Raw genomic sequence first — 19013 nt, 5'->3', positions numbered from 1 at the left:
AATCACACAACCCAGTTTAAAATAAATAACACAAGATTTTTAATTTCCACATCATCAACTCGAGTAAGTGAATCGACTCGTCGCGCCTTGTTGCTATGGTTACTGGACGCGACCAAAGCTGAGAGAGTGCTAGAATCGCGGCTTTTAAAAATACTGTAGCTTGTAACTTGTAAATCTATAGAGAACTACGGGTTTCAATGAGTCTGAGACTTATATAAGGAGTTATTTTTGACAGTTCTGAACGAGTCAGTAAATTCACGTTTCTTTTGATAGTTTAATTTGCTATTTTGTGTATGGTTTCACAGATCATAGTGTTTTCATTCTAAATGGTTTGTCCGTTTACAGAAGAGATGAGCTCAGCAGTAGATGGGGGAGACCCTACCACATACCCACTTGTTGACAACCTCATTGAAGATGAGGCTGAGAAAGAGTTCCTTCTGGCCAAACCCACATGTTTCATTGTGGTTGGGAAACCTGTGAGTTGAACTCAGTGTTTGAGAATGGAAATGAGCTGTGAAAAAACCCCTGCCTCTGTCTAACCTCTGGCTAAATGTTTCTTTATCTTAGGGTGTAGGAAAGTCTATGCTTGCCAGGAGAATCGCTCAGCATTTTAGGTGTGTCCTTGTTGATGGTGAGTATCTCAATCTGGTCGCTTTACAACTGCCACTGAATGCGGCTTGAATCTTTGAACACTCACTGCTGTCGACCTGTCGCTTACAGATACGCAGCTTCTTAATTACCACATCAACAATGGTACAGAACTGGGTTTGAAGGTACTCAACTGATGCTACAAATAAATTAAGGAATTTATCATGATGTCCTCTCTTATAGCCGTTTATTCACACATTACTGTCTGTTTTTGTAAGATTCGCATTTTTCTTTCAGATGAGGGACACCCTTAACAGGGGGAACAGCATTCCAGAGGAAACGGTCATTGAGATGGTTCTCAACAAGCTCAAGTCTCCAGAAGTGGAGCATTATGGTATGTAACCTGTGTGTGTTTTCACAATTTTTCATATAATATATAATATATATTCTATCATTTACAGTAATGTTATCACTATAGTTAACAGGTCATAAAAAGTTAGGTTAAACTGAAATGTTGTTCGACAGGTTATGTGCTGAGCTGCCTGCCCTCCATGGACGAAGACTACTTGAAGATACCCGAACAAATAGAGACCATAAAAAACCTAAAAATGGCACCAGATTTCATTGTAAATCTTAAGGTGTGTGCTCTATCCCACACACCCTTAGGATGTTCTAGAAAGGTCACAGCTGTTGCTCCCTTCGGCGAAGATGTATTTTTTACAGAACTAAAATATCAGTAAAATGTCATTTAGGTTGATATTTATTTAGGTCACACCTTTCCCAAAGCCATTTACATTGTTTCACAATCTGTGTACAAATATTTCAGCCATTTACACAGCAGGGTGATTTTACTGATGCAATTTTAGGATAAACACCCTGTATCAAGTCATACTGTGTTATGCATGCATGTATACAGTATAACTGTGTAATGAAGTGTACTACAGTATAAAGCGATGAAGGCGTAACTCAAAGTGTGGTCACTCTTCTGGTTTCAGATCCCCGACACTGTCCTGATCCAGCGTCTTTGCAGCCAGCGGTTTTACCTAGGAATGGAAGAGGTCTCCTGGAAAGAGGAATGGGACGTCGTCAAAAAGGAGAAAGCCAAGGGAGAAGAGGATGAGGGAAAGGAGAACAACCAGGCAGAGGAAGAGGTGCTCTTCCCTTGAGATGATGGGTGTGTGTGTGTGTGTGTGTGTGTGTGTGTGTGTGTGTTTGCTTGCTTTTGTCTGTTTCTGAGCTTTCTCACTTCATCTGATGTCCCGAAGCACAGCGGTCGAGGTGAGAGATCCCTTTCAGTCAGATTCTGAAGCGGCGTCTCCCTCTTCTTCGCAGTCGGATGAGAAGGATCTTCCCAGAGACGTATTCGCACGAACTGTCCGACTGGGGGAAAATTTCCCAGAAAACGTTTACAGAAGAATCCGTTTATTCAAAGACACTTTGCTCAGACCCTTAGAGGTAATAATCCGAAAAGCCGTTCATTCAGACTCCGCAAGTCTAAGACTTGCGCTTCCAACTGAACTGTGTGACTTTACTTTCACTCCTAGTATTTGTGGCGTATAGAGGAGGACATCTGTTCCAGAAATGTGTGGCTATCAACCTTTTTTCCCCATCAACGCACAAAGAGCAGTATTAACGTTATATCGGTGTGTGACATTTGTGTTCTTGATCTGCAGGACTTCATGATGAGCCATGATCCGCTCTTCCAGTTCGAGCTGGATGGAAATAAGGACCCCGATGAGCTGTTTTTGGTACGTTTTGATCCATACCGTGGTTAAATAAGCCACCCATGGATTTGTATTACACGTGCTCACCTGGTGTCATGAAACGGTGCTGTGTGCGCAGTCGCTGATGTCGCGCCTGGAGCCCATGGCTGTCCGGAGAGCCGCGGTGCCCGTACAGCTCATGCAGACAGAGGAGGAGGAGCCAGTGGAGGAGATGGAGACCGTGAGCAGCCGCCCACCTTGGCACAGAATGGGTTAAATTGAACAGTCGGGAATACGGAACAGTGGCACGTGCTGCAGAGATTAAGAAAGCGGACTTGAAACTGAAGGGATGCAAGTTCCAGTTCCAGTAGTTTCTCTACTGTGGTATCCTTAGAAAAAAATACCACTCTTGTGTTGTTTTAGTTATATGTCAAGCTGTTTCAGATAGACTGGATTTACCATGTGAAGTCAAGCCGCTTTGAAAACAAGTGTAGTTTCACAGCTGTAAGGTATGAGGGAGCCCGAGCTTGCAGACAGGCACGGCAACGATGGAGGTACCGCGGTACATTCATAGCATGTCTCCCCAAACAGGAAGAGCTGCTGCGAACCCTGTCCATATGCAAGCAGGTGGCCCCTGGGTTCCGCTGGAGGCGCAGCCGCTGGGCCTGTTTCTGTCCCGTGGCGCTCCGGGAGGGGAAGGTCGTCCGCGGGAAGCTAGAGTTCGCCGTCAGGTGAGCACCCCAGACCTCCAGACCACGTCCAACAGCCGATTTTTGGCATGTCACAGTGAAATATCGGGCAGCGGGGGCACAGTGGTTAAAACTTCCACCTTGCGCTCAAAGGACCCAAGTTCACATTCCACCTCCTCCTGTAGCACTCTTGAGCAGGGTACTTACCCTGAATTGCTCCAGTGAAAATGACCCATCGGTATAAATGGGTAAATCGCTGTATGTAACTAAACACTGTAATTCACTTTAGAAAAAAGCATCAAATAAATAAATATATGCAATTCAAATCACTCATTCACTTTCATTAATCCATGTCAGGGTCACGATGATGCGGAACCCATCCCAAGATCACTAGGCGCTAGGCTCGTAGGGGTACACCCTGGACGTCCCGCCAGTCCAACGCAGTAGTAGCTGCAGTAAATTTGTGAATTCACAGCAGAGCGGAGCGTTGGGTGCCCGATGGATGCATACGTGCCCATCTCACTTAGCCAGTCAAACGCGCTCCTGAAACTGGGAAGCTTGGCTGAAGAAAGGACTCAAGGGAAATGTGCTGACTGACGCAGCATCTGCCCTTTCTCTTCAGCTTCCTGGATAAGATCTACGTGCTGTGTTCTCAGTGGGCCCTGCTGAAGTTCACGCGCAACCCGCGGCCCTACCTCCTGCCGCCAATGCCCCGCCGCCCGTGCAGGGTGGCAGTGGTGGGACCCCCGTGCTCGGGGAAGAGCACGCTGTGTGCGCTCATAGCCAAGCACTATGCCTCCGTGGTGGTGGATACGGAGGCCCTGGTGAGACCCGCGCTCGATCAGGCAAGAGCCGCTATGCTGGAGAAGATCCGGGCGGAGGTCACACCTACTGCCATAGCAAAGGTCAAGGCGAGTCTAGGGGTGGAGGCCACTGGCAGGGCAGGTAATCTGCTCCATCAGTTCTGTTGGGAAAGCTGCAAAGCAAAGCAAAATTAAGCTTATAAAACAATCACACAGAACACCAGCTATTTTCAAAATGTCATTGCAGACAGCACAAAGCCAGGCATCGGCCAGGAGGGAGATGCACAAGAGAAGCAGGCATACGATGGTGAGCTGAAGCCAAATGTCAAGCGCTGAGGATGATGGCACCACAGTCTGTGGGGTGGAATAGGGATATCGGAGGTCCACCGATCCCAAGGGAGGCTGTTTAGGAGTGGGACAGCTGGTAGCGTAGTGGTTTGAGCTGCTGACTTCAGATCCAGAAGTCGCAGGTTTGATCCCCACTTCCAGCTGTAGTACCCTTGAGCAATGTACTTAGCCTAAATTGTTCCAATAAAATTACCCAGCTGTATAAATGGGTAAATAATTGTAAGTTGCTTTGGAGAAAAGTGAAAGTCAGTTAAATGAATAAAGTAAATGTAGTCTGGATGTTGTGCTGCCTTTCCAGGGATGGAAGTAACGGAAAGTCACCCAATGGTTGAAGCCATGGTGATGGAGGCTCTACAGGCAGCGGAGCTGGATGTCACATCACTGCCGTTGGATCTCTTTGTGGACGTGCTGGAGAAGCACATCCGGGAGGTAAGCAAGAATCACAGCACTTGACATGAGATAAGACATTGATGAACCTTGATGCAGCAAGTAGTTGGTAATGAATTAGGTTTGCTTGAGACTTTCATGTCTGCAGCTATGTCTCCTTCTCTTAATGTAATGCATAAATTGTACTTTTGCTGCGATATATGTTGCTTTGGACAAAAGCATCTGCTAAATGAATAAATGTAAATGTAAGACATGTCCCAGGTGCCCCAGTGGTGGAGGGGTAGGAAAGGGGCTCACCAAGGGATCCAAACATCCGTTTACAGCTCGTATCTGATGTCCTTGAGTGTCGATGATAAATAACAAAGTGAGAAACGTTGCATATATTTATGGGATAAATTGCTCAACCATCAGCATTTTTACTTTGTCATGTTAAATTAGTTGTAAATTTAGCACAGTGTGAAGTTAATACAAATATTAAGACTTCTTATATTTTTTAATCTATTATAGCTATATCCAAGACTTTTACAGAACCTTAAGTAATGAAGGAATTAATAAAAATAATCAAGGAAAATTTGTATTTTATTTAGTTGTGACCTAGAGGCAAAAGTGGCATTGGATTTTGGAACAAATCGATTTACAAACAGACTTCTCGTCCCTGTTGCGTTCATAAGTTGAAGAACCAGTGTACGAAGCCAGAGCAGCATTCTGCATGAAACAGTGTAACATCTTGAGGTCTTTGGCTGTTTTCCTGTGGTTAAAGATCTGGCAGCCCCCCGCTGTCTTGGGTTCAGTGATTTTGTAGAACTGCTTTTTTCCAGATTCAGTCCACTGACATCCCAGGGCAGCTCAAGACAGGCTGGGTGCTGGACAACTTTCCAAGGAATAGGAGTGAGCTGGTAGCCATAGAGGACCATGACATCATGCCAGACATGTTGTTCTGCTTGAGAGATAATACAGAGGACGGTAAGACTGCATGAGACAGGCTACAAAACATTGTTCTTCTACCTAGAGTTGGTGTCTTTGTAAAGGCATTACATTGGTTTGCATGTTTGTTTTTCTCATGTTGTCTGAAGCTAAGACAATACTGGCACGGATATACAATGCCAAAAAAGAGGAGGTGAACGCAGCAATTCTGAAGAGAATGCAGGAGAAACGGAGGCAGGAAGCCCACCAAGCTCAGGAAGCCCAGGCAGTACAAGCAGTACAGGACTCCCGGGACTCCCAGGAGTCCCAAGAGGGCCAGGAGGGGCAAGAGGTTCAGGAAGCCGAGGAGGTCCAGGAGGTCCAGGAGACCCAGGAGGCCCAGGAGACCCAGGAGGCTCAGGAGGCTCAGGAGGCCCAGGAAGCCCAGGAATCCCAGGAAGCCCAGGAAGCACAGGAGGTCCAGGAGGTCCAGGAAACCCAGGAAGCCCAGGAAGCACAGGAGGTCCAGGAAGCCCAAGAAGCCCAGGAGGCCCAGGAAGCCCAGAAGGCCCAGGAAGTCCAGGAAGTCCAGGAAGTCCAGGAGGTCCAGGAGGTCCAGGAAGCCCAGGAGGTCCAGGCGGCCCAGGAAGCCCAGGAGGTCCAGGCGGCCCAGGAAGCCCAGGAGGCCCAGGAAACGCAGGAAGCCCAGGAGGCCCAGGAGGTCCAGCAGGCCCAAGAAACCCAGGAGACCCAGGACACCAAGGAGACCCAGGACACCAAGGACACCCAGGAGACCCAGGAGACCCAGGACACCAAGGAGACCAAGGAGACCCAGGAGGACCAGGAGGCCCAGGAAGCCCAGGAGCACCAGGAAGGTCCCAAGGGTCAGGAGTCAGTGTGAGTTTTATCTTGGACAAAGAGAACATGGACAAGTTCAGTGCAATAGACACGTTGAGCAGTAAACAGTCTTTGGACGTCATTGTAATTTATACAGCATACGCTCACATGAAAAGTTAAAGTTAATTTGTTCCTTGAAATCCCCATGATAGATAACTTTCCATTGTTACGGGATCGACTTGCAGGTATTAGTTATGGGAACAGAAATAATTGGTTCCCAGACAAAAAAAATTTGCGGAAACTCCAAAATTAAAGGCATTTTTATGCATGACAACTTTTCCCAACGCACTTTTGCTTTTCATCCTTTTTATTTATTTACTTATTTTGATAATTTGGCTCAGAAATGTTTATGATATAAAGAAATAAAATTCATACAATGACTGCAAAACATGCAGACGCTGTCACTGGAGGTGCTGTAATGCGTTTCTAATGAATATTCCACGTTAGATGATCCCATTTCATCCTAGATTATGGCTTTGTTTGTATGATTTAAATAACTGATTTCATTGTTACGTGTTTACAGTTTATATCTGGAAGTTGCCGTTGAATCTACTATTCCAGTTATGATTTAGATTTATCGTAATCGATGCTTGCGATTGGTCGAGACCGTCGGTGTGCCTGTTACAGAGAAGCAGTTGGAAATATATAAATGGTTTTTTTATAGAAGAAAAGTAACTGTGCTGATGTGTCTCCATCCAGTGCCTATGTTAGAGTCCACGCATGAGCACTGGAACCCAGTGCGTACAATCGTGATCATTGATTTCATGTTAATGTAGATGATACTAAATTAGATTTAGCCAGAAAATACACAGATTGACACTGCTGAGAGACAAAAAACCTTTGGGGTTTGAGACACCGCATGCAAGCATCTGAGTTGTTGTACAGAATAAAGTACCTGTTTCGAAAACGGGGTATCGATTTTCAAGAGACGTTTTTCGTTTTGCGGGACCCTTTCATATGAGCGCCGATTGCATTTATACAGCTTGATAGTTACACCTCCCACCCTGGACCTTCTGCTCCCTGCAGGCGTCTGTGATACTGTCCTGTTTCCCTAGGAGGCACACGGAGGAGTCAGAGGAGGGTTCGAGGTCTGCTCCTGAGGAAGGTAACTAAGGCCCTTTTACCATGCAGAGGAAGATGAGGTTTGTCATTGTGAGTTATCATCACTTTGGAGAGCCGTGACCTTTGTGACCTTTTGAAGGTAGCAGTGATTCCTTCAACGGGTAGCGCTCCTGCTTGCTTCTTCCGATTTGTCAATTTTTCTAAAATGCAGTCACTTTATATGGGTGTTTTACAGCGCTACTGAGGAAGAAATAAGCGGAGAACTCCGTAAGGTAGCGACACTGTGAAAAGCTCACGTCTGTGCTGTGTCGCTCTTGCCAGAAGTCTTGTTGCCGGAGGTCTGGGAAAAAGGATATCCCGACAGCCCAGAAATGGACGCCTTCAGAAAGAACGTGAAGCAGTTTTATCAGGACTGGGAGAAAATGCCGATTTCGAAGAAAGCCAGCCTCATAGCGCTCAACATCGGCGGCAAGTCTCCGGAAGACCTTCTGTCCGAGGTGCTGTCCCTCATGGAAAGTGAGTGTTCCCCTGGAGGAAGGTTACTTGTGTCTCGGGAGCCGTGAGGGACTGTGTGTGTGTGCGCGCGCGCGAGTGCGCACACACACACATTGATCGCACACCGGTGTTGGCAGGGCCGTTCAGGTATGCCGCCTGGGAGCTGTCCGACATGGACCTGTATGAGGAGGAAGAGGACGTCGTGGCCATGGCAGATGCCATCACTGCTGAGGACGTGGAGGAGGAGGAGGAGGACATGGAGGAGCAAGAACAGGAGGCCGAGGTAAAGGCCATCCACCCGCAGACCTTGTGATCGTGCCTGAATATGCAGCGAATGAATTTCAACTTCATGCCGTGATCTTATATTTAAATGCAGCGTCTATAAATGTTCTGGTTTCAAATCCTCTTCTTTAATCAGTCAAGTGCCCACTGCTCCCCTTGCCGCCCATTGCACTCTATCTCCTTGGCAGTGTTTCTGTAACCTTACGCAAATACTCCTCTTCCTGCTGTGGGAAGGAGGAAACCTCTCTGCCCAAGAGGATTATGGGAGACACGAAGCACTTCTGCCCGGTGGTGCTGAAGGAGAAATTCGTCCTGCTTCCCTGTGGCGACGACCACCCGGTCAAGTACAGAGAGAAGACCTACTACCTGTCCAGCCCGGAGGCCAAGGACGCGTTCCTGCACGCTGCAGAAGCGCATGTCTCCAGTACCCAGCTGCTGCGGGTGAGAATCGGGGGCCGTGTGGTGGGTGAAATAACGTGTTCTTAGAGAGGAGGAAGACGGTAACATCTGTTACTGCCCCCAAACAGTGCCTGTGAGCGCTGCATTAGTGGGGGTCAGGGACTCTAAAATGACCATCCAAGGTTTGGGGCATGGTAAAATGTAATGTAAGATGTGGCAGAATTTACAAGAGGCTATTCAGCACGGTGGTTCCGCTTCAAGTACACCAGCGCCTCGGTTTGCAAACACTGCTGGGACCAGAAATGCGTTTGTAAGTCAATTTGTTTGTAAATCCAAAGTCCCTTTTTATTACTGTCTCACAAACAGTAAAAAGTTAATAACATGGACTTCCCTCTGTTTGAGATTCTGCAAATTCTTTAATTCTCACACACACACACACACACACACACACACACACACACACACACACACACACACACAGAGTCTGAAACTGCTTGTCCCAAGCGGGGTCACGGCAAACCAGAGCCTAACCCGGCAACACAGGGCGCAGGGCTGGAGGGGGAGGGGACACACCCAGGACGGGACGCCAGTCCATCGCAAGGCACCCCAAGGAGTACTCGAACCCCAGACCCGCCACAGAGCGGGACCCGGCCAAGCCCGGTGCACCACCGCGCCCCCCTTCAATACAAATATTCAGTAAGAATTTTTAATATTCCTTATTAAGTTAAGTACATGAACACACTGGGGCGGCGCGGTGGTGCAGTAGGTAGCGCTGGTGCCACACAGTGCCGGGGCTGTATGATCAGATGTGGGATCCATCTTTGTCCGGGCTGTGTGGAGTTTGTGTGTCCTCCCCACATTTGCATGGGTTTCCTCCCAGTGCTCTGGTTTCCACCCACAGTGAAAAGATATATTGCAGGTGAACTAGTGACTCTGAATTGCTGAAAGTGTGTGGGTGATTGGCCTGTGATGGACTGGTGTCCCATAAATAAAGGTCTAGCAGTCTGCTGTATATTTGATTTTTTTTTTTTTTTAATTTTTTTTATTAATACCCTTTCCAGGCCCCACCCCTGAGGGTATTCCTGCTGGGAGTGCGCGGCTCTGGGAAATCCACCCAGGGCAGGTGGCTGGCCGACCGCCTGGGAATCTTCCACATCCAGTTCCGGGAGCGGCTGCAGGAGCTGATCATTGGCAAGACCCAGGTGAAGATCCCCTACGGCGACGAGGTGGAATCAGAAGACGAGATGACCTTCCGCACCCTGGAGAGCGGCGAAGACGGCGTTCCGCTGGAGGTGTGTCCTTTCAGCTCCGCTCAGTTTCTCCAGTCTGCTGTGAGGACGGCACACACTTTGTATCTGTACCCACATGAACTGTCTTCTCCCCGACCCCTGGCTGAGTGGCAGGTTTTGCTCACTGAGGAAGAGGAAGCAATCAAGTCTTGCCTGTTTGATGGCGAGCCGCTGCTCCCAGAGGTGCTGGACGGGATCGTCCCTCAGTGGTGGGAGCAGGAGCCCTACAGGTAATGTCCTGTAAAGAAAACAGTAAAGGACCCTCTAACAGGGGGCAGCTGGTAGCATAGTGATTAGCACTGCTGCCTTTGGACCCAAAGGTCCTAGGTTCAAATCCCTCCTCCAGGTGTAGTACCTTAGAGTGAAGTACCTACCCTAGATTACTGCAGTAAAAAATCAGCAAGATGTATTAATGGGTAAATAATTGCAAGTTCCTTTGGAGGAAAAGTATCAGCTAAATGAATAAATATACATGTTAATGTACAGCATTTCCCACCTTCTCATAACTCAAAGTGACTACCATTAGTCTCGGCTGTAAAAATATTTATCCTTTCCTGAGCAACAAAGTTTACGCACCCATTTATGTTAAAATATCCCCAAATCCCCTTAAAAAGGACACTATTACAATATTTAACATTAATTACCATAACACAACATAACCAAGCAGCTCCTCTTCATTAATTACTCTTTAATACTGCATTTTTCCTCCATCCTTCTGTGATCTTACGTACTGTACGCTTAAATGCTCACTAACAAAACACACCTACCTACAGTACATATTACGTTGTTTATGTATAAATTCAGCTTTTAGCGCAGAAACACAGCAGTAAATATGAAAGGAATCGATGAAAATGCGCATGAATTCACACTCACTGAAGAAGCTGACATGGTTCGGATATTCGACGCGGGGAGCCATGAATACCAAGATTATAAACAGGTGAAACTGGCAAACAGGGCTAATGGATGTTGAGAATTTAACAGAGCAGGAGCCAAAGTATCATAATATATAATAATGTAATATAATCATGGTGGGTCTTTTCTCGCTCCGCTCAGCTGTTGGGAGATGCTCAAAATCCAAACACGGCCCTTGTAAGTGCAAAGAAATGCCTTATAAGATGAAGTACAGGTACAAACTCTCATAAGCGCAATGGATGTATTTCAGCCCACGACTGGACTATCCAGGTTGATCTGCTCCATGCGCCACTCTCCATCTCCATCTTCTCCATCCTCTCCCTTCAGATCTACAGGCTTCATCCTTGAGGGGTTCCCCCAGAACCTGGAGGACGTGCAGTACCTGGTGGACCGCTTGCTCTTCCCGGACGCAGCCGTCATCCTGATGGTGGAGGAGATAGACGTCGTGCACCGCCTGCTGCCCTCCCGCCTAGAACGCTGGAGGGAGAAAAGGAAGCGGAGGCGCGAGCAACGAAAAAAGGAGGCAGAAATCAGACTCAAGGCCTGGGTAAGATGGGCAGAGTTGTTCAGGGACAGGCGGGCCTGAATGGGGCAGCGAGAACTCATCCTTTATAGCGCAGTGTGACAAGACAATACTAATACAGGTCTTCGTTTCCATGCAGGAAGAAGCAAGAGTTAAAAGAAGAGCTGAGCTCTTGGCTGAAGTTACAGCAGAAGTAAGACAAGAGCTCATCCAAAGTGTGTGTGTGTGTCTGTGTGTTTCTGTTTCTATCTCCCCTCACTAAACCAATGTCGTCATGATACACGCTTTGCCCAGCTGCAAGAACGGGAACTAGAGGAGGATGAAGACTTCGAGCAAGCGCTTAGAGATGCCGAGGAGGAGGTGGAGGCTATGTTGCAGGAGGAGCTCCCTCCCGAGGATGATGACGAAGAGGAGGATGAAGAGACGGAGGCTGTCGCCGTGGAGCGCCTGGAGGTGGAAATTGGGGAGAGGTTCCAGACGGACGACCTCAACCTCCAGAAGATCACAGTAGGATGGCTTGCTTTTATCTTCACTGAGCTCAAAAAGTCATTTTAATTTTTCTTTGCAAGATGAGATGGAGATGAGCATGTCTCCATTATCTGCTGCCATGTCTGGATTTCCCACATGGATAGGGAGAGTTACAAATGTGATCATAGTTCTGACAGGACCGGGACAGTGAAGCGGGGAAGTTTTCCAAAGCTGTGTGATGAAACCCGAATCCGTGGCTTTGCTTCCAGGATACCCTGATGGATCACAGGGTTCCCCGGATCTTGGTCATTGCGAGAAGGTTGCCTCGGATTGTCCGTTACCAGCTGTACAACAAGCTGAAACACCTGATAGAGTACCGTGAGTCGCTGTTTGAGAAGGGCCAGCCTTTGAGTTTCACCATGGCTCGCAGGATGCTGCACCTCTCCTTCAAATACTACAGCAACTTCGGGATGTGGGACCCAGTCAAGGTGAGTTATGATTGGTTGAGGTGGACCACCAAGATGGAGCCAATTGCGGTTCAGTCTTGCACTGGGCGGACTTGGTGGTGGCTGGTAACTGAAGGATTTCTCTCATCTGGCAGCTGAGCGAAGGGGAGATGATGCAGCCGATACAGGATCCCTCGAACCCGAGCTTCCCTGTGCTTTTCCACCAGTTCATTTACTTCTTTGCCTCCAAAGAAACTCGCAACAAATTCCTGCTGAACCCGATCAAGTACCTGAAGCAGCCCAGACCCAAGCCATCTCTGCCGATCAAAGTGGCCATCGTTGGCCCAGCGAAATCCGGGAGAACCACAGGTGAAGCTCAAGGAACGAGGCATCCTGAGTGACGTCACAGTGCCAGCTGACGTCAAGCCGCCATCTGCGGGAAACCACCTCGCTGTGAAAGTCTTGTCATGAGCTTTGTTCATTTGTTTTAGTTGCCAAGAAGTTTGCCAGCGAGTACGGAATCCAGCGTCTATCCATTGGCAGTGCCATGAGGGCTGTGCTGACCAATCAGGGCCACCCAGAGCTAATGGCGCAGATGCTGAAGCACCTGTGGCAGGGCCTGACCGTCCCCGACGAGCTGGCTGTTAAGTGCCTGGAGGTGGCGCTCATGAGCCTCGTCTGCAGCACCAGAGGGTACGCTGCGCTCTCAGATGCCCCTAGCAGGGATCGTTACCGCATTAGTACCTCTATCCACAGCAGTTACTATGCCAAACAGTTTTACACTCTGTATTTATCCAACAAGGTGGACAGCCTGCCTTACGAAGTACAAGTAGTCCTCGACTTATGACAGGGACCCCTTCCCAAGATCCTGTCGCAAGTCCATTAGTTGAATATGAAACGATAAGAAATATGGTGCCTTGGGGTGGTGCGGCCTGCCCGTGTTATCTTACGGTGGACGGAGCGGTCGTGGTTAGATGTTCGGAGCAAACGCTGGAATTGAAAAATAATATGTTTAACGGTAAAGTCTCGCGTGTTGTAAGGCGAGGGCCACCTGTAGACACAGTGATGGTTGCTTTCTTATGCATGTTCTGTTCTCCAAGGTTCACTCTTACGGCCTTTGAAATCCTGGGCATCTCAGATTTTCATAGACATCCCCTGTCAGTTTTGTTCCCTTTTGTCTGCTAGAAAGAAGTAAACGCTTCACTGTCTATAGGGTTTTTCAGTCAGATCCTAACCCTTAACCCTAACTCTGATCCCTCTTTAGCGTCAATGTTTATCGTCAATTATGTTCTCGACCTCAAGCGATTCCACAACTGACCCGTGTCACGCACCTCATGGTACCCATGTCCGTAGGTTTGTCCTCGACGGCTTCCCCGTGACAAAGAGACAAGCTGACCTGATGGAGAGTCGCGGCATCATCCCTTTCCGGATAATCGAGCTGCAGGTGGACATGGTGGAGTCTCTGAAGAGGGGTCTGCTGGACAAAATGATGACGCCCAGGTTTGCCCGCCGCTCTTCTCCAGCAGAACCAGACTCGCCGTCCTAATTTTATGTGTAGAGCACCATCAACCTCCACTGGAAAGTTCTGGTTACCTTCTGCACATGTTGAACACCCGGTTTAAAGGTCTGGTTGAGGGAATCCTTCCTTGTTCTCCACCTGCAGGCCCCACCTGGTGCCTGACAGCCCTGACGCCCTCAGCGTTCGCCACTCCTGCTACCAACGTGAGGCTGAGGCCGTGAGGCAGCACTTCCAGGAGCGCTACCAGAACTGGGTGTCTGTGGACGGACACCGGAACAAGTGGATGGTGTGGAACAATGTCCTGCAGGAGACGCTCGCCAGTGTGAGGCACATCCAGATCTACCTGGAGAGGATACGACAAGGTAAGGACCAACCCTTCCATTAGTTCCAATCAACATTTCACTGTGATCAATGCAATTCCTAAAGAAAAATTACTCCAAAATTCCACGAGTCATCCATTGGAAACATACCACAAAAATATGAAGAATATATAACGATGAAAATAGGATAGAATAAATAATGAAATAAATGGAGTAAGACAAAAATATAGTGGTTAAAAAAATAAAAATATAGTGGGCTAAAAATGTAGAATAACAGAAATATAATAAAGATATATTAGGAATATATATCAAAATATGTACCTCTAATGTTATTCTTTTCATTTTTTCACATGGTGGCAGCGCGTGCGCGCACACACACACACAGTCTGAACCGCTTGTCCCATACGGGGTCGCGGGGAACCGGAGCCTAACCCAGCAACATGGGGTGTAAGGCCGGAGGGGGAGGGGACACACCCAGGATGGGATGCCAGTCTGTCACAGGGCACTCCAAGCGGGACTCGAACCCCAGACCCACCGGAGAGCAGGACCCAGTCCAACCCACTGCGCCCCCCCGTGGCAGAATACGATATGTTCTTTTTTTTGTATTGTGTTCTGTGTCATTGTTGTTTGCTGCTTAAATTAAAAAAAAAAAAAAATCCTAAGGACCTCGAGTGGCTGAACTGCTCCGCTTATGCCGCCGAGGCTTCGTGTTATTTGAGCCGTCGTGACACGTGGCGGAGCTCACGCGCTCTCCTCCACCCAGGCCAGGCAGCCTGCATCGACCGCCTGTGCATCACCCCCACCGAGCTGCAGGCCAGAATGGGGGAATTTGGCCTCTACTGCCCCGTCAGCCTGGCCCTCCGACACGAGCTGGTGGACTGCTCCCTTTCTCCCTCCCTGGAACTGGCGGCCGAGTTCCAAGGGCGCTACTACAAAATGGCCTCCAGGGAGTTTCTAGAAGTAGGTCCTTCTCCTCCTTCTCCTCGTGCAGCTCTGTTTGGCCCTTTGGCATCGTTGACCTCGCAGCCAATGTGTGGTTTTTTTTAATCTCCTGAAAGAAATTCCTTGCGACACCAGAGAAGTACGTGTCCCCAGGATGTCCTCATCGTCTCCCTCCTCCCGAGCTGCTGCCGCAGCGACTCACAGCCCTGGAGGTGAAGGCCAGGTTCCCCCAGCAGGTGGAGATGAAGGGCCACTGCCCTGTCACCTACCTGGATGGAGGACAGAGGTATTCTTCCAGTCAGCAGGCCTTACTAAAACGTATAGGACAGCCGGTATCGTAGTGGTTAGCGCTGCTCCCTATGGACCCAAAGGTAGTAGGTTCGATTCCCACCTCTGGCAGAGCTGCCCTTGAGTAAGGTACTTACCCTGTATGGCTCTAGTAGAATTTCCCACCTGTATAAATGGATAAATAATTCTAAGTACCATAACACTGTAAGTTGCTTTGGAAAAAAGTGTCAGATAAATGTGATGATAAACATATTTTTTCTATGACTGTCTGTCTGCAGGTCTTTCCTAGCAATAGAACTGCCAGGCTCACCATATCAAACCGACCCTACAAGCTTGCGATGCAAACCTCACTGTGCTGTTGGATTACACTTCTGTTTAAAGGAGAAAAACAACCTCCGTTAACATTTTCATCTGCGATCGATCTCAGGTATGAGGCTCTGGTACACGGGAACTCGGAGTTCGCCGCCGAATACAGGGAAAGGATCTATATCTTTGAGAACGAAGAAAAGCTCCAGAAGTTTCTGAGGTAAGATAGCAGCGTTTCGAGGCAGTGAGGACAGCTGGTGTAAAATGCGGGAAAGCTTTGAACACTGAGTCTTGGGAAGAGATGCCTTGTAAATGCGTCCGAACAGGTTACCTGAGAAGTACTGGGACCAGAAGCTTCCCCACAAACTCCCTCCCATTAAGGAACCGGTGCTGCTCACATCCCTTCCCATGCTGGGATACCTGGAACAGGTAAAGTTGTGAGCTGAAATGGGGTCATAACAAAGACATTATTTGCAGCATTTACGTTTACCTCCTGCATTTTCCATAACTTCTATGATCAGTGAGCAGCGGCCATGATCAGTAGTGGCTAAAGCAAAGGTCGCGGGTTCAAATCTCACCTCCTGCTGTAGTGTCCTAGAGCTGTATAAATGGGTAAATCAGTGTAAGTAGCTTTACGCTGTAGGGAACTTTGGAGAAATGCATCAGATGAATAAATGTAAATGATCAGTTTTTGATCCTTATCACAATAAACATTGTTTTTAAAAACTCCTCCTTTCCCTGCATTAAAAATGGTGTAAACTCTCTTCTATAACATTATGAAAATGTAATATGAACTTGAGATACAAATTATTATTCGCCCCGTTATGCAGGGCAAGGACCAAGCCATTTTTCTGGATCTTAACTATTTTGTTGGATGACCTGTACCCATCCTTTACACTTGGGAAATAGAAGCTCTTTGTGCTCACTGTTGCCTGGCGACAGGGTGTGGCTACAGCGGTGATAAGGGCTTTGACAGCGGTGGGATGTTTCAAGCCGAAGTTTCCCTTCCTGAGCGCCAAGAGATCTGCTCTGCTCTACATGGCTCACCACCTGAAAGGTGCGTCCGCCGCCGACCTCGTGTGCCGCGTTTGATTTCGCGCATCTCAAGTATGCGGCGTCAGCGGGAAATCGTGTCATCTTCCTTCAGCGTTCAACCCCAGGAAGTCCGACTACGTCCGCAGCAAGTACAAGAAGAAGCTGCGGCACTTCGAGGAGGACTGTGAGCTCGTGTCGTACCTCGGCTCCATCATGACTCAGGAGTACAAAGAGCCCAGAGAGCGGCCCATCGACTTCGAACATAAAATTCATCGCTTCCTGGCACTGAAACATACCAGATACAACCCAGAAGGGGTCATTTAACATTTGGCGCTCCCAGCTCACAGCCCGTTCATTGGCTCACGTGTTCGTATCAACAGTAATGGTAAATGAAGTGTTTTAGTGGATTTAACAGTCAAATACATTGGTTCCAGCTGTTAGAAAGTTATGAATTTTACCTGACCGTTTACCTGTCGAGCCAGTAGATGACAGTAAGAGCACCTAAACAGACTGGACTTGCGGGACCACCTTAATTCAACTCATTTCCACGGTGTTTACAGCTCATGCCTGCAGTTCCTGAGTGTTAGGGATGAATAACATGATGGGGAACGTTGCACATTTATGGGAGGAATACATGGCAAAGAAGGAGTTTTGGGGGACAGTGTATTTTTATTTTTAGTCATTTTAAACTAGTGATCATTTTAAGATGGCATGATGTTAATAAAAATATTGAATTAAAAGTCTTGAGTATTCAATTATGCCTATATGCAGGAATGTTGAAGAACAAAATTGACAAATATATTGAGCTTCATTATGTATTAATCTTTTGATTTTGACTTAGTGGCAAAAGTGAGTTTCGTTAAAACAAAATGAGTTAGGAACATACTTCCAGTCTCTTCCAGTGTGTTTGCAAGCTGAGAGGCTGGAGTAGAAATAATTATTGTTTAAAAAAGAATTTTATCAGTGACTTCATTTAGTTGCTTCTTACTCATTGCCTTGTACAGTGCTGCTTGGTAATATGTGAATACCCCGTGTCCCTTAGTTTTAGCAAAAAATGTTTTTCATGTGACATAATAGGTGTGTAATGAGCAATTCCATTGCTTTAGAGGAAATCATGTAGGGGGATAGGAACATACAGGTAGAGCGGGTGCAAAAATAGGTGAACCTCAAGTTGTTAAGTAGAATCGGGTGAGTAAATCAACATTTATTTATTTTATAAGTTTATTGTATGACTTAGATTTAATTAGTGAAGTTTATTTTAAGATTTTGTACAAGAATAATGACCATCCCTGTAAGGTTCACATATCTTCAAGAAGCACTAGGAGGGAGATGGGAGCCTAGTGGTTAGAGCTGCTACCGTTGTACGGAAGGTTGGAAGTTTGAATCCCAGCTGTAGTTTATTTATTAATTTAGCAGATGCTTTTCTCCAAAGCAACATCATAGCTCAGTACCCTTGAGCAATTTTAGGTACTTGACCTAAAACTTGCTGTAAAAAGGAACCAGGTCTATAAATGGGTAAATAATTGTAAGTTGTTTTGGAGAAAACTCAGGCAAATTAATAAATGTAAAACAGAAGGAAGTTCTTAATTGGTGTTTTATACCCTTATATTTAATAATAGCTTAAATCCATTAATGCCAGTAGTCATTTATAACTTTCACATTATGATTATTTTAACGAGGTACTAAGTGCCGTGTATGTGTCTGTCAGGTGTAAATGACACACACACAAACACTGTACTACACCATATTAATATCGCACTTTTTTACAAGCTGTTCACTGCTGAGCTACCCGGGCTACAGCTTCTGTGTTCTGCTATTTCAACTTTATAAACAAAATGTTTTCTTAGAGCAGTTAAATATGAGTGTCTATGTATGTATGTATTTTCTGTTTGAACATCACTTCAGGCAGCTGGGATGTGAACCAGCGACGTGGTGGTATCGAGCAAGCTGTGTGTCAATCCTTTGTTTGTGTCTAAAGTCCGTTGTTGATGAAATTATGTTTACTCTGTGTTGTACGCTGCTTTGGAAAAAAATACGCCCGATAAATGAATTCATGAACTATCTGAGTCATAAAGGAATTTCTGAGGGCAATATTTTTCACTCCGCGGTACCACTTCCGGTCAGGTGACCGTCACGAGCCGGCAGACACGGAAAGGGTAGGATGACAGACAGAACGAGTAACACTTAACGAGTAAAACTTTGAAAAATGACAATCTCCTCCTCTTCTATATACAGACATTACTGTGATGGGAAAATAAAACTTCGGGCCACGGTTCAACTTTCTATATATATATCAATTTAAAATACCCAGGAATACCATCAATTCAGATTCGTCATTCGACTTGTCGCGCCTCGTTACTATGGTTACCACCACACGCGGCGGACGGTGATGCGCTAAAGTGGCGGATC

At 47.0% G+C, this 19013-nt stretch overlaps 1 protein-coding gene across 1 annotated transcript; it reads left to right on the top strand.

Moving 5' to 3' along the window:
- The first annotated feature begins 113 nt into the window (after window positions 1-113).
- Window positions 114-17258, top strand: ak9 (adenylate kinase 9). The gene is made up of 35 exons (XM_029254978.1): window positions 114-272; window positions 346-476; window positions 568-631; window positions 721-773; window positions 886-982; window positions 1114-1226; window positions 1584-1739; window positions 1921-2043; window positions 2262-2336; window positions 2431-2532; window positions 2883-3022; window positions 3603-3925; window positions 4031-4090; window positions 4430-4560; window positions 5337-5481; window positions 5592-6318; window positions 7374-7423; window positions 7702-7896; window positions 8013-8158; window positions 8392-8598; window positions 9618-10075; window positions 11085-11304; window positions 11420-11473; window positions 11575-11787; window positions 12018-12236; window positions 12350-12563; window positions 12686-12887; window positions 13548-13694; window positions 13858-14075; window positions 14797-14993; window positions 15092-15261; window positions 15691-15789; window positions 15896-15998; window positions 16512-16626; window positions 16717-17258. The coding sequence occupies exons 2-35, from the start codon at window positions 351-353 to the stop codon at window positions 16926-16928; spliced, it is 5874 nt and encodes a 1957-aa protein (XP_029110811.1). The 5' UTR covers window positions 114-272; window positions 346-350; the 3' UTR covers window positions 16929-17258.
- Window positions 17259-19013: the final 1755 nt, after the last annotated feature.

This window comes from Scleropages formosus, chromosome 1 (genome assembly GCF_900964775.1).
Source record: "Scleropages formosus chromosome 1, fSclFor1.1, whole genome shotgun sequence".
NCBI lineage: Eukaryota > Metazoa > Chordata > Actinopteri > Osteoglossiformes > Osteoglossidae > Scleropages > Scleropages formosus.
Note: the sequence above shows the minus strand (reverse complement) of the source record. Positions and strands in the feature narration are given on the sequence as shown.

Coding starts and splice junctions, on each gene's coding strand:
- ak9 (XM_029254978.1), top strand. CDS start 351: ATGAGCTCAGCAGTAGATGGGGGAGACCCTACCACATACCCACTTGTT. Junction 477..567: donor TCATTGTGGTTGGGAAACCT/GTGAGTTGAACT, acceptor TCTTTATCTTAG/GGTGTAGGAAAGTCTATGCT. Junction 2,533..2,882: donor CAGTGGAGGAGATGGAGACC/GTGAGCAGCCGC, acceptor CTCCCCAAACAG/GAAGAGCTGCTGCGAACCCT.